Here is a 14,679-nt window from a genome sequence, read left to right as displayed (position 1 = left end):
AGGAGGATCAAAGGCTGACACAAGTAATTATAGACCTGTGAGCTTAACTTCTGTTCCAGGAAAATTAATGGAGGCACGGGTTAAAGAAGCACTGCAGGATCATTTAGACAAGACTTCAGTTATAGCTCAAACACAGCATGGTTTTGTTAAGGGGAAGTCTTGCCTGACCAACTTGATTGGATACTATGATGCAGTCACAAAAGAACTGGATGCAGGGAATAACTTTGATATTATATACTTGGATCTTAGAAAGGCTTTTGATACTGTTGCACATTCAAGACTGCTACACAAATTGGAGCAGTGTGACATTGGAGGCAAATTGCTGCTATGGATAAAGGGGTGGTTGAGGGGGAGAAGACAGAGAGTGGTAATCAATGGACACTGCTCATCGTGGACTAATGTTATTAGTGGAGTCCCTCAGGGCTCAGTGTTGGGTCCATTATTGTTTTCTGTATTTATAAATGATATTGATGATGGTATATCAAGCTTAATGTCCAAGTTTGCAGACGATACAAAGGTTGGCAGGGTTGTCAAGGACACTACTGACACTATGCTGCTGCAACAGGATCTGGAAAGGTTGAGCAGATGGGCTGAGAGGTGGCAAATGAAGTTTAACATTGACAAATGTAAAGTACTACACATGGGAAACAGCAACCCCAGAGCAACGTATCAACTCTGTGGTACTACACTGACAGTGGTAGAGAATGAAAGGGACTTGGGGGTGGTTGTGCAGGCAGATATGAAGTTCTCTGAGCAGTGCAGACGGGCTGCAAGAGTAGCTCATGGAGTATTGTCAATGATATACAGGAATTTTTCCAGCAGGGATAAGGAGGTGATTATTCCATTGTATAAGGCAATGGTCAGGCCACACCTAGAGTACTGTATACAGGTCTGGAGGCCTCATTTCAAGAAGGATGTAGAGCTGCTGGAACGAGTACAGAGAAGGGCAACAAGATTAGTGAATGGAACAAAGGGGTGCTCTTACGAAGAAAGGCTTAAGTTTTGCAAATTACAGTGTCTGGAGACTAGGGACCAGCGAGGTGATCTGATAGAGGTGTATAAAGCCTTGAATGGTTTAAGCATGCTCAATGCTGATGGGATTCTTCCTCTAGCTCAGAAAAATCACCTGAGAGGGCATAAATTCAAATTGAGGAAAGACAGATGTAGGATAGACGTGCGGAAATTTGCCTTTAGCCAGTGGGTGGTTGGTTGGTGGAAGAGACTTCCATCCCTTGTGGTGGAGGTTGATAGCCTAAATAAGTTTAAGGCTCAGCTGGACAGGTATTTTGAACGAACAGAGGGGTGAAGTGGAAGTGGGTTTTTTTTTTTTTTTTTTTTTTTTTTTGGCTGATGCTGCATAAGCTTGCTTTCTTGCATCAAATGCCTCTAATAATGCTAATTCAATTGGCAATGAAATTTAATAAGATTAATATTTTACTGATTAACTGATACTACTATACTCGCTGTGTAGTTTTCCGTTTAACCTTACGCTATCTAGTTTTCCATTAACCCTTACACTAGCACACGTATCATATAACAATGGTGGCAAGTTAAGAACAGTTAATCTACAGACACAAGGTATCATTTACTTTCCAAATCACGCTATGTAAATTCAAAATAAACCACGGAGCTTGACTAGGTCTATAAGCTACTTAAAGAAAATAATTTAATCTAACAATTAAGACAATAAAGCGGCTAAGTATAATTAAAAACTTTCGTTTGCGGGAGCTGCAAAACCTGTCCACACGTGGATTTGATACCCTTACCGATACTAAGTAATAACCTACAAAATCTCTATCTAAATTCAATTTAAACTAAAGTATCGTTACTAGGAATATAAAGTAACTCTAAAAAATAAATTAATATGTCAATAAATAAGCAAAAACTTCCCTATTTGCTGGAGCAGTAAAAACTTGGAGTTGAGGAATTTATAAAAAAGTAGAGTAAAAAAAGGCTATGTATATAAGAAAATTTAAACATAGAACAATAAACAAAAATATGTGGGAGGGATATAGATAGATTTATCTGTCAACACAATATAAAATTTATATTTATATATATATATATATATATATATATATATATATATATATAAATTTTTTTTTTTTTTTTTTCTTTAAGATTTTTTTAGAGGTTAGGGCAGGGTTACTGGGTTTCCTCTAACTGACTAATGATCAAATCGCTTCTCCCTACATTTCCCTACTCTTTCATTCCTAGAAATTCTGATCGCCTAGAGTAGCAATGTTTCTAACTGATTGGCACAAGTTCCAGGACATGATGCTGTTACAGTGTATTAACTGTCAGTTAATACATCTCTTAATTGAAATTCTAATAGGAAAAAAAAAAAAAAAAAAAACAAAGCTATTGCATATTCCCCATATGCTACAGCCAACCACTGAGAATCAGCTTGCTAAATTAATCTAGACTGATATTTGGCTCAGGCTCAGAAAATTCAACCTCATTTGCTTCCAGCTTAGTACCAGACTAAAATAAAACGAAATAATCATTTGTGCAAAATACAAAGCCTGTATTCACTTGTGTATTTGATGGGCCAGGGCAGTCTTCATTATGAAGCAACATGCAGTGATCTACAGTTAAAGTTTTACATACTGTTTTAAACTAAAAGTTTCTATAAAACTTCAAAGGAAGGGACTACATTAAGTTCTACAATGCATATATATCTTTTTTTAAATTATCTAAATTATAAATAAATTCCATTTGCACAAAATACAGTAACATTTCCATATCTCATATGTTTATTTACTGTGTTTATACAATATATTTATACCTGCAAATAAGTTACAAATTATAGAGACAAAAGCACACAGTATAAAAATGCTGTCAAATTTCTCATTACACACTTAAATTTGCATTTTATAAGATAACTAACAAAAAATATTAAAATAAAAATCTAATGAAAAGATTGTTCGTTAGAAAAATTAAATAAAATTCAATTTATATATCAATTCTAAAATTAAAAAAAAAAAAAAAAATTTCCTGTTCAAAAATTAAAATATTAATTGATACCAACCCGCTCCATTAGAGGTGTATCTTCTGTTCGATTCTCAGGTTGATTTGGCTGGTCTTCAGTTGATATTAACACCTCATCATTCATTTTTGAAAAAGTTACATGTCTTTCTTTGATAATCTTGACAGCACTGGGTTTCTGACTGATTTCAGTAACATGCTTTGCAAATGATGGCATTTTTTTCCCTTCATTTCCAGAAGTTTGCGATTCAGTGACTTCTGAATCCGGTACATCCATGTCTATATATTATGAGAAATAGATTTTAGAGACTTTAAAACAAAAATCAAATATGATAATTTTAATCTCAAGTTATTAGAGAACAGATTTAAAATGTTCTTGTGGATTCCTAAAGAAACCTGAAATAAATATCATTTAAAATAAAATTTTAAAGGATACTTTTAACTTTTCTTTTATTTGAAATATACTGTAAACAAGTTCTATTTATTTGTAACAATATTTGTAACATATAATTAACATAATGTGTTCATGCAGGCCAGTAAATACAAAATATAAAACCAAGGATAATTGCCCTAAGTGTACAATATTATTCAACTGTTGAAGTTTCAAGCTTTTGCCTTAATTATCTAAACCAGTGTTTTTAAACCTTTAGCAGGCCATGGACCACCATAGAGTACAGTTGGATCTCCATATAACGAAATCAATCGTTTGCTTGAAAAAAATTGTTATACAGAAATTTCATTAAGAAATATGACCTTTTCAACAATGAAAAATACTGTAATTCAACTCAGAAATACAGCAAAATATGGGAAATAAATCAGAAATAAGTGGGAATGAAAAAAATTTAACATTTTAAAACAATTAATTTATTAATACACACACATATTAAGAAATGACTACTTACGTGATGCATAACAATACAGGGTGTCTCAAAAATAATGGTACAAACATTTAGGGGAGGTAGGTAACATCTAAAGGAATGTGAATCGCATAGGAACCCATAACCAGAAACGTCACTGTAAGTCGGTAGACGGTGCTGTTCATCAGTTCGCGAGAGGGAAAATTTCTGGTTTACTCATTGAAGCAGTAATCGCCGCATGAAGAGCATGCATCGATATACCAACTGTGAGCTGGCAGACATGCACCTAGTGTATGGATTAGCAGAGGGCAATGGACGAGCCGCTCAACGAATTTATGGAGAATGCTTCCCAGACAGACATGTACCAGACCACCGTTTGTTTGCACGTGTGCATCAAAATTTGTGCGATTATGGGTCATTTAGAGGTAACAGGAGTAGTGCGGGCAGACTACGTTCGATGCGAACTCCCACCATGGAAGAAAGTGTGTTGAATGCCGTCCAGAATAATCCTACTACCAGCACATGTGCCATTGCCTCAGGAGTGTCTCGTTGCAGTGTACAGCGGTCTGGCACGACAATTCCTTACACCCATTTCATCTCCAAAGGGTTCAGTTACTGCTCCCCCAAGATCATCCTGCACGTATGGCTTTTCCACAGTGGTTTCTCCAAGAAAGTGTTCAAGACTTGAATTTTCCAGCCTATGTTTTGTTCACGGATGAGGCTTATTTCACTCGGGAAGGCTTATTCAATCAGCAGAATGCTCGTGTGTGGGCTCACGACAACCCACATGGTGTGCGCCCCCCATGCAGCACAACATCGCTTCGCAATAAATGTGTGGCCAGGTATGGTCGGTGACTGCTTAGTCGGACCATACGTGTTACAATCCCGCATGAACTCCACTAAATACCGGATCTTTCTTGAAGAAGTTCTACCAGGGTTACTTGACGATGTTCCAGCAAAAAATGTTGTGAGACGCAACATTTGGTTTCAACATGACGGGGCACCTGCCCATTATGGAAGGTGTGTTCGTGACCATTTGAACAGGCGTTTTGGGCGTCGATGGATTCGCCAGGGTGGACCCGTTGCCTGACCCCTGTGCTCACCTGATTTATCGAGCCTTGATTTCTTTCTGTGGTGGCCCTCAAATCTATCGTGTATGAATTGCCTGTGGAAACGGAAGTGGATCTTGTGGCAAGACTCGTCTGCGCTGCTGCTACTGTCAAAGAAACTCCAGGTGTGTTCGACCGTGTCCGCCAATCCATGCTTCATCGGTGTCACGCATGCATCGTGTCTCACGGTGGAACCTTCAAGCATCTGTTGTAACATCATGAAATGCATCCATCTTGTACTCCATTGTTAAAATTATGTCAAATAATGCTAATTACTGTCTTGTGTCATTTCTGCTTCTTGCGCCTCTGCTACTACTTTCCTGTGACGTTTCCAGTTATGGGTTCCTATGCGATTCACATTTCTTTAGATGTTACCTCATCATCATCATCAGCCATTTTCAATCCACTGCAGGATGAAGGCCTCTCCAGCAACTTTCCACTTCCTTCTGTTTTTAGCACTGGCCATCCATTTACTACTCAAAAACTCATGAATTTCATCTATCCATCTCCGCCTTTGTCTTCCAGGTTTTCTTCTAGCTCCTCTTGGGTACCATTCTGTTATTTTCTTAGTCCATCTGTCATCATGTCTTCGAGCTATGTGTCCTGCCCAAGACCATTTTAGTTCTTTAGTTTTGATAAGAATGTCTTTTACTTGAGTTTGCTGCCTAATCCATGTGTTTCTCTTCTTATCTAACAGTCTGATTCCCAATATAATTCGTTCCATTCTTCGCTGTGTAGTTCTTAGCTTCTCTTCCATTCTTTTGGTAAGTGCCCTAGTTTCACTTCCATAAGTCATGGTGGGGAGTATACATTGATTCATTATTTTACGTTTCAGACAAACTGGGATATTGCTCTTCAGTATGTGACTATATTTCCTGAATGCTATCCATCCAAAATTTATTCTTCTCTTGACTTCCAGCCATTTATCATTATTACAGCTAATAACTTGTCCCAGATAAGTATATGACTCCACCTTTTCAATTACTGCTCCTTCAATCATTATTTCCCTTTCCGTGGCATACTTGTTCATCATTACTTTTGTTTTAGCCATATTCATCTTTAGTCCAAAATCCTTACTAACTGTGCATAACTGATTAACTGATTAAGATTTTCCTCTAATTCTTTGGGATCGTGGCTTATGACCACAATGTCATCTGCAAATCGTAAATGGTTTAGGTACTCTCCGTTCACATTGACTCCTTTCTGCGACCAGTCTAATCTTCTGAAAGCTTCCTCAAGGGCAGCAGTAAACAGCTTCAGAGATATTGTGTCTCCTTGTTGAACTCCTTTCTCGATTTTAAATTTGCTACTGTCTTTGTCTAGTCTAATAAAGGATGTAGCACTCTCATATATTTTCTTCAAAATCATAATATATGGAGTATCTATGCCTTGTCTTTCCAGTGCCTGAAACATTGCCTTATGCTGTATGGAGTCAAATGCCTTTTCATAATCCACAAATGCCAGGCATAATGGTGTTTTATATTCATTTGCTTTCTCCATTAGCTGTGATATTACGTGAAGGTGATCCATAGTTGAGAATCCTCTTCTAAAGCCAGCTTGCTCTTTCGGTTGATTCTCATCAAGTATTCTTTCTAATCTGTTAGTAATGACCCTTGTGAACAACTTGTAGATATGGGATAACAAGCTAATTGGTCTATAATTTCCAATTTCTGATTTATCTCCTTTCTTTTGCAGCAAAACTATGATTGCATTATTCCACTGCTTAGGCATCACACCTTTTCTAATGCACTTTGTGAAGAGCCTTGCCAGTTTTTGTGTTATGTCTCTTCCTCCCAATTTTAACAACTCTACAGTAACTTCATCTTCCCCCGGGGCTTTCCGATTCTTCATTTTCTTCAATGCATGTTCTACCTCATCAGGAAGAATATCGGGTATGTCGTATGTGTTGCTACTTTGCAATCCATCTTCCCCACTGCTGGTATCATTCCCTCGCTCCTTGTATAATTCTCTATAGTCTTCTGCTATTTGAATTATGCCTTCTCTGCTGTTTATAAGTACACCATCGCTATTCTTCAGTTTCAGTATCATTTGTTTTTCTGTATTACTGCTCATGGCTGCTGATTTAAATCCTTTGTTTTCCCTTAATGCTTGTTCTACTTTTCTTGTGTTAAATCTTCTTATGTCCTCTCTGAGTCTCTTTCTAATGGCTTTGCATAACTCAGTATACTCAATTTTCTCCCTGTCAGTGTTTTTCTTGCCCTTCATTTGTCGTCTTTGGTTCATCATGACAAGTGTTTCTTGACTAATTTTTTCTTCTTTGGATTTCTGTTTCCCTATAGGTTTCGTGGGCTTTATCACTTTCAGAAAGTTGTAATATTCCTCGTCGATATCTTGGTCCTGAGCAGTCTGCAGAAGCTCAAACTTGTTCTTAAGTTCCAGTACATACTGCTTTTTCTCCTCCTCTGTTATTTCAAAGACCTTTGTATTATTTACTCGAGTCAGTTTTTTCCTTTCCTACATCTATATCAAGTGTACATCTTACCATTCTGTGATCACTTCCAACATTTACCTTATTCAGGACGGTAACATCATTCACAATATATCTTCTGTTAATGAGGATGAAGTCGATTTCATTAGTTGTTAATCCATTTGGACTCTTCCATGTCCACTTTCTGTTCACCCTTTTCTTGAAAAAAGTGTTCATTACTGACCTATGTTACCTACCTCCCCTAAACGTTTGTACCAATATTTTTAAGACATCCTGTATATTAGTACACTTTTAAAAATGTCGTAAAATATTCAGTTATTTTTGTTGTACACTAGATTTTTCTGTACATCATTCATAAAAATGTTTGCATTTGTTTAAGCACTCAAATATTTTCTGGCCATTTTCTTCACACTGAAGTCCTTGATGCAAAGTTTCAAATGCAGCCAACGTTTCATGTTTGGAAGCTCTCATTGCCTTCATTGCCCTCAATTTCATACAACTCATCGTCAATATTCTCACTAGCTCTTTGAATACTCTCCAAAATGTTGGAGTCACTCAGATATTCAGGCCGACCGGGCTAGCCAAGTGGGTAAAGTACCTGCCCGGCAACCCAAAGGTCGCGGGTTCGATTCCCGCCTCGGGCTTAGATCAAAGTACTGCAAAAACCTTGGGAGGTGCAATATGGCCACAGAAGCCGATGCGCCAACAACTATCAAATCAATCAATCAGATATTCAGCTATTATGACATCGTTATCAACTCCTAAAAATTCTTCAAGAACAATTTCTCCACTGATCACAAACCTCTCATTTGGAGTTCTTCCCAAGATTGCTCAATGTCTTTTAGTAGTTCATCCCTATCATTGCTGTTAATTGGCATTTTAGCAAAACCTGCTTTTGTGAAACAATTCTTAATCATTGTTTCCGTCACATCTTGACTTCCAAGGAAATCTATAGGTTGGCTGGTTGGTTTCTATTCTGAATATAATTTTTTTCAGTATGCACCTTCGTAGTGCATTTTCAAATTCTTGATAATGCCTTGGTCCATTGACTGCAGTTTGACCTGGCAATTAACAAGATGAAAGATGGAAAAATACCAGGTGCAGACCTGCTGGAAGTAGAAGTTCTCAAAAAATTCGCTGAGGCCTGCCCAGCTATACTTCTAAGACTACATGTGGACATGTGGACATGTGTTTTTGTAATGGGCGGCTCCTAGAACGTTAGTTCAACTCCGCCTCGTATCTCTGTGAAGAACAGTATCACTACAAATGGGCCAGATATGTGTGTGACGTCGGTTTGTGTGTATTATGTGTGTGTTCTGTTGTTCTGTTCTGGCCACTTGGCTACCCAGAAGCATCAGTCACCTGGACAGATGATTCTGGGTACTCGTCCACACCACGGGAAGGTGGGCCAGTCTCAGCTAATCACGTACTGTCTCAATATGAGACTCTGATCCACCTGATGTTGCCAAAAGGTGGGCCAGATTCCTCTAGGGGCCCACTCCAGAGGAGAGAAAAAAAAAAAAAAAAAAAAACATATATATTTATTTAGATTTTCCCGTGGTGCAAAAGAAAAAAAAAAAAAAAAATAATAATAATAAAATAATAATATCACTGTAAAACGCAAAAAAAAAAAAAAAAAAGTGACAGCAACCCTGAAGAACGCAAAAAAAAAAAAAAAAAAAAAAAAAAAAAACAACCATGTGACTGATTTAGAACGCGAAGAGAGAAAAAATAAATAAATAATAAATAAATAAAAAATAGTAAGAATAAAAGAAATAAAATAAATTAAATAAATAAAATAATAATAATAATAATTAAAAAATAAAATAAATTAAAAAAAAAAAAAAAAAAAAACAGCCATGGATTGATTGTAGAATGCGAGAAAAAAAAAAAACATATATACATATATATTTATTAAAAAAAAAAAAAAAAAAAAAAAAAAAAAGGGGGGGGGGAAGAGAAAGAGAGAGAGAGAGATGTTTTCCTTCCTGAACACAGGCCGCAGAAACAAGCTCCACAGCCCATGCAGCAGGCTGGGGGGAGGGGGGAAATACATGGTCGGTTTCAGTCCACTGCTGGGTCATCGATGTTTGCCACTGGTGGTCTGTTAATCCTTCTTCTGCGCCTAAAGACTTCAGCTGAGTAGGTTTGCAGTGCAGGGAGGTTGTTAGGGTTCTGTAGGAAGAGCTCTAGATACTCGCCAGAGATCTGTGTACAGCTGACAAGGTTGTGTCTCAGATCAGCATACGCAATGCACTCGAATAGTACATGCCACCAGTTCTCTTTGGCTCCACAATGGCAGAGATCTGTTGGGTGGAGACCCAGATGGTGTAATTTTTCATTCATGGATCCGTGTCCGGTAATTAGGTATGATGTTTCTAGTGAAGGGGTGAACCAAGACTGTACAGATTTAGTAGCAGTGTAGGTTACATCAGGTAGGAATCTTTTTGTGACAATGCCCTTTGTTGAATTATGCCATCGAGTTTGCCAAATGTTGAAGAGCTCGTTGTAGCAACGTGTCATCTCAGCCTTGGGGTCAGCATCCAGATTAACCTCAATGTCAAGGATCCTTGTTGGGATATTTTTCGTAATGCGGAAGCACAGCCCTCGGAAGGTGACATGTAGATCGAGCGGAAGTGCTCCCGCAATGACCTGAATGGCAGGAGTGGAGACCGTTCTACACACTCGGCAGATTGCCATTAACATTGACCTCTGGATGGTTCCAAGCTTGTCTCGCATCTTTACAAGAGTTACCCGATGGAACCAGGCTCCAGCTGCATAGGTCACAATTGGTAAAAATACTGCGTTGTAATACAACCGCAGGGACCTTTTGGAGAGTCCCCAATCATTCTTAGAGATGCGTATGATGGTTCCTGAGAATCTCTTAACTTTGTTTCTTAAATTAACAAGATGTGGAAGAAAGCTGAGTTTGTGGTCAATAATCACTCCAAGTACTTTGGTTTCGGTGACGATTGGCAGTTGAGCATTACATATCTTTACCTGCGGTGGGCGCCTGAGATCCAGTCTATTCTTGAATAGCATCATTTTAGTTTTTGTTGGGTTGATATGCAACTTATTAAGTGCGGCCCAAGTTGAGAGATCGTCGAGGACCTGGTTTGCATTTTCTTCAATGGCCTTCCGTGAATGCCCTGACACCACAACTGTGAGATCATCGGCAAAGGCCACAATTTTTGTATTCCTGAAGGTGCGGGAGAGCCAGTCTTGGAGGACTATGTTCCAAATGAGGGGTCCCAGGACTGACCCTTGGGGACAACCTCGATTTACTGATCTTGTGACTTGCTGGAATTTTGACTTGAGAATAACTGCTCGGTCGGAAAAATAGTTCTGGAAGAGGCTGTATAATTGCTGGGGGCAAGCGGCAGTTCGAAGGCGTGCCAAGGCACTATCCCACCAGACGGTATCGAAGGCTCCCTCGAAGTCTATGAAGATGGCCAATTCGAATTTTTCTTCAGAACTTTCAATATGTAAAACCAAATCGAACAGAGCTTCTTCACACGACCTTCCACGGGTGAAGCCATACTGGCATGGTGAGACCAAATCGTGCATTTGTAGCATGGAGACAACCCTGAGAGCCATGAGTCGCTCAAGGACCTTACCAAGGTTAGCCAGCAGGGCAATAGGCCGGAAGCTGCGGGGGTCTGTTGGTGGTTTGTGAGGCTTCTTGATGAGGCGAATGAGGGCAAATTTCCATTCTTTTGGGAAGCATCCTTCTTCCAAGCATTTATTGAAGAGAAGGAGTAGATGGTGCGGCCGCAGTGTGTGAAAGCGGTTGATGAAGATGTATTCTATTAGGTCAAGGCCTGGACACTTTTTGGCATTAATGTTTTTAAGGACTGCTCCCAGTTCTTCTAGTGTGAATGGGTTGGCTTGCTCTTTTGCTATGTAATTGCTGTTGGCAGCTCTAATTGCTGAGTGTTCTGGATGATCCTCAGAGATGTCATCAGGTGGAAACAGTTTGTCTAGAATAAGGTTGGCAGAATCTTGCCAACACTTAGTTTCCTGAGCGTCTACTGAAACAGTGTTGAATATTTCTGGGGAGAAGGTTTTCTCTCTCAAAATCTTATATGCCAGGCCCCATGGATTTGTACGGTTGGTTTCTTTTACGAAATTTGCCCAAGTTTCTCTCTTTCTGGCTGCAATTGCCTTGGTATACTCATTCTTTTTGGCGATATAATCCCTATGAAGGCGTTCGACATCAGGAGCTGGCCAATCACGGTGTCGCTGGTAGTTCCTGCGGGCAGAGTGGACTGCCTTACGAAGGATGGTAAGTTCCCGGGTCCACCATGGGCAGATTGCTGGGCGGAACACCTTCTTCCTTGAGGACCTGTATGAGGCTCTGAGTATGGAGTGCTGGATAAAGGTGGTCAAGTCCTGTGCATTTAGCGAGTCCATCTGTGATGGGTCTGGATTTGGAAAGTCCAGTTCTATGGAGCTGTCATATGCTTCCCAATTGACGTTTCTCGAAGAGAATCTAATGAAGTCAGTTGGCCTTGTTCTGTTGTTGTTTCTCGGTGGAACCAAGTCAAGATGGAACAGTATGGCTCTATGGTCGCTAACAGTCAGATCCGGAGTTACCTTCCAGCAACTAACTGACTGACGTAGGTCTTTTGTAGACAGGGTTAAATCAATATTAGATTCACCGGTGGAGCTAGAGTAAGTAGTGAACTGGCTAGGCTGGTTATGGATAATAAGATTTTGGCTGAGGATGAAGTCCTCAAGAAGCTGGCCACGGCCATTGGCAACTGCACTGTGCCAGAAGGGGGATTTTGCGTTCAAGTCAGATGCAACCAGGAGTTGTTTGGAGCCAATAAAATTCAGGGCAAATTCCAAAAAGTTTAGTGCTTCATTGATGTTACTTGAGGGAGGGCTGTAGAGTGACATCAGGTAGAATGATTGATCTGTACATGTAATCTGGATACAGGTGGAGAACTGATTGCAGAGGCCCTGGACAACCAGGACATCGAGATCCCTATTTATGACTGCTATACATGTTTTTGGGTCCACTGGGACAGGTTGAATGACTCGCGTGTGTATGGAAAAGCCAGTAATTTTAGAGGTTGGATGGGGTTGTATTCTTGCAGCATACGGCTCTTGAATCAGAACAACATCAATTGAATGCTCCTCAGTGGCCTGGCGTATTTCATCCGCAACTGTGCGGGACCTTTGCCCATTTATTTGCATCATTCGCAAGTATTTAGTTTGAGATACAGGGGCTCCTCTTAGGCTCCCAGAAAGAGTGGGCAGGACTGGAGCGGGGACACAACTGGGATTTCTTGTTGATTTAGGCATCAGCGGTCCTTAGTCTTACGAGTTCCAGAGCCCTTTGGTATTCTGGGCATAAAATATCCCGGAGGGAATGGTTATGTGCTCGCCTGTTCCTTTTACAATTCACACAAGAGGGCTCTTCGTCAATGTAGGGACATTCTGCTTGGACATGCCCACTCCTGGCACAATGCCCGCAGGATGGAGATTTGTGGGAGCAGCGTTGGGAGGTATGCCCATATCCCAGACATAGGAAACACCTAGTGACAATTGTAAACGGGCGAAATCGGTGTGCACTGCAACCAAGGAATAATCTATCTGTAGAGAGGACAGTTCTATAAATCCGTGGAGAGAAGCTGATTACTTTGTGTTCTGTAGAGTTGGATTTTGATTTTGTTGCAAACCTAAAAGTGGTCTCATCCTTAACTTCCTCCCAGGCGAATCCCCGGTCCTGTAGGTTTCTGTGGAACAGATCTTCAAGTAATTCGTCGTTGGAACTGTGCTTTGGAACATCGTACACTATGATTGACGGATTTGACTTTTTAGGAGGAGCTATGACCACTCCTGCATTTGTGAGAATACCACATGTGGCAATACTTGTTAGGTCTTCTTTTGTTGCGGTCTCCAGTAGGACTCCTTTGTTCCTAATGGGTCTCAGGGATTTCACTTTTAGATTCTTATAATCAGCCCTTATAGTGCTTTGCACCAGATCTTTGACGTCATTGCTAGTCTTGAGCTCTGAGGTATCACTTGCTCTCAACAGTAGTAGATGCTGTGGCTTCTTCTCTGGGCGGTGCACATGGAGAGTTTGTATCATGCCACGGGCAAGGGGCTCCTGTCCCGACTTCACTGCATCAGCATAGGAAGTGACATCCGCAGCAGGCTCAGGGGGGCACGGAGTCTCAATATAGTCAGGGTCAGCATTAGTACAATTTTGGGGCCTGCCAATAGCATCAATGACCTTTTCCAGGACATCAGTTTTGGATCGAAGTTCTTCATTCACAGCTTTGAGCCTCTCATTGTCAATGAGGAGCTCAGTTGTAATTGACTCAAGGGTGGACCACAACTCCTGCACACGGTTACCTGCACTTCTGGTGAAGCGACTGGAGTCGTGGTTTAGGAATGCGATCAACTGCCTACGAAGTCGAGAGATTGTTTGTTGAAGGGTAGCTGGCTCTGGAGTGGGTTCACCTTCTGGGACACTAGATGGAGGAGGTATCCCCAGTCTAGGAGAGGGTTTTAACCCAACTGCGATAGCGTTGGCAAGGGCTGTCGGTGTGATAGTTTGGGAGACACTTTTAATCTCTGTATGGGTGGAGGCTATTTCCCCAGAAGGTGGAGCAGCATCAGTGGGTTCAGCAACAGGGCTTTGGTCAGGGGCCAATGCCAGTGGTTGCCCCTCATCTTGGGTCACAAATTCCGAGCAGAGGAGAGCAGCCCATGTCTCCATGGTCTCCTTAGTTTTCTTGTTGGCCTTCTTTTTCTTTTCTTTTTTCCTCGCGAGATAGCCACTTTTGAGCTGGATCTTTGGCAGGGTACTAGTTGGAGGGGGATTCTCTGGAACTGTTTCAGGCTCCTCCTCACTAGCAGAACTGGAACTTTCCCTCCCGCTCATGTCAGGTGAAGGGAGTGCAGGATGAAAAGCAAAGCACAAGTGTAGCGATGTAGCATTGACAAAAACCAGCAGCTTGTTGGGCTGGAGGTTGGGCTGTCTGAGGAGATAATTTTTAATTTGCACTTGCTGCGAACTTGCTAGGGGGCACTGCGAATAGCGCGCTGTTACAATCTGAAGGTTTTGATCAAGTTTCCAAGCACTAATTAACTATACTGATTGTGGAGACAATTGAATTAATTCCACTCATTATACTGTATAACACATTATGAAATATAAGGGGATTATAAATTTAAGAAAATAAGCAGCAGCATAATTAAAATATAGGTTCATGGCAGTTTTCAAATGCAGGAATTCCAGCAACCAATCACAGAAGAAAGC

The 14,679-nt window shown here is 40.4% G+C and overlaps 1 protein-coding gene across 1 annotated transcript in view; it reads right to left on the bottom strand.

Moving 5' to 3' along the window:
* The window catches only part of LOC150081911 (uncharacterized), a 370,485-nt gene extending 356,184 nt beyond the window's left edge, over positions 1 to 14,301 (bottom strand). Inside the window, 2 exon segments of the mRNA XM_090380362.1 lie at positions 3,032 to 3,267; positions 13,437 to 14,301. Of these exon segments, the coding sequence (XP_090236488.1) occupies positions 3,032 to 3,267; positions 13,437 to 14,301 (1,101 nt within the window).
* Between the last annotated feature and the right edge of the window lie 378 nt (positions 14,302 to 14,679).

This window comes from Mastigoproctus giganteus, chromosome 8 (assembly GCF_048544385.1).
Source record: "Mastigoproctus giganteus isolate SK-2022 chromosome 8, ASM4854438v1, whole genome shotgun sequence".
In the NCBI taxonomy this organism is placed as follows: Eukaryota; Metazoa; Arthropoda; class Arachnida; order Uropygi; family Thelyphonidae; genus Mastigoproctus; species Mastigoproctus giganteus.
The sequence above is the reverse complement of the archived record's forward strand: the minus strand, read 5'-3'. Positions and strand labels throughout refer to the sequence as shown.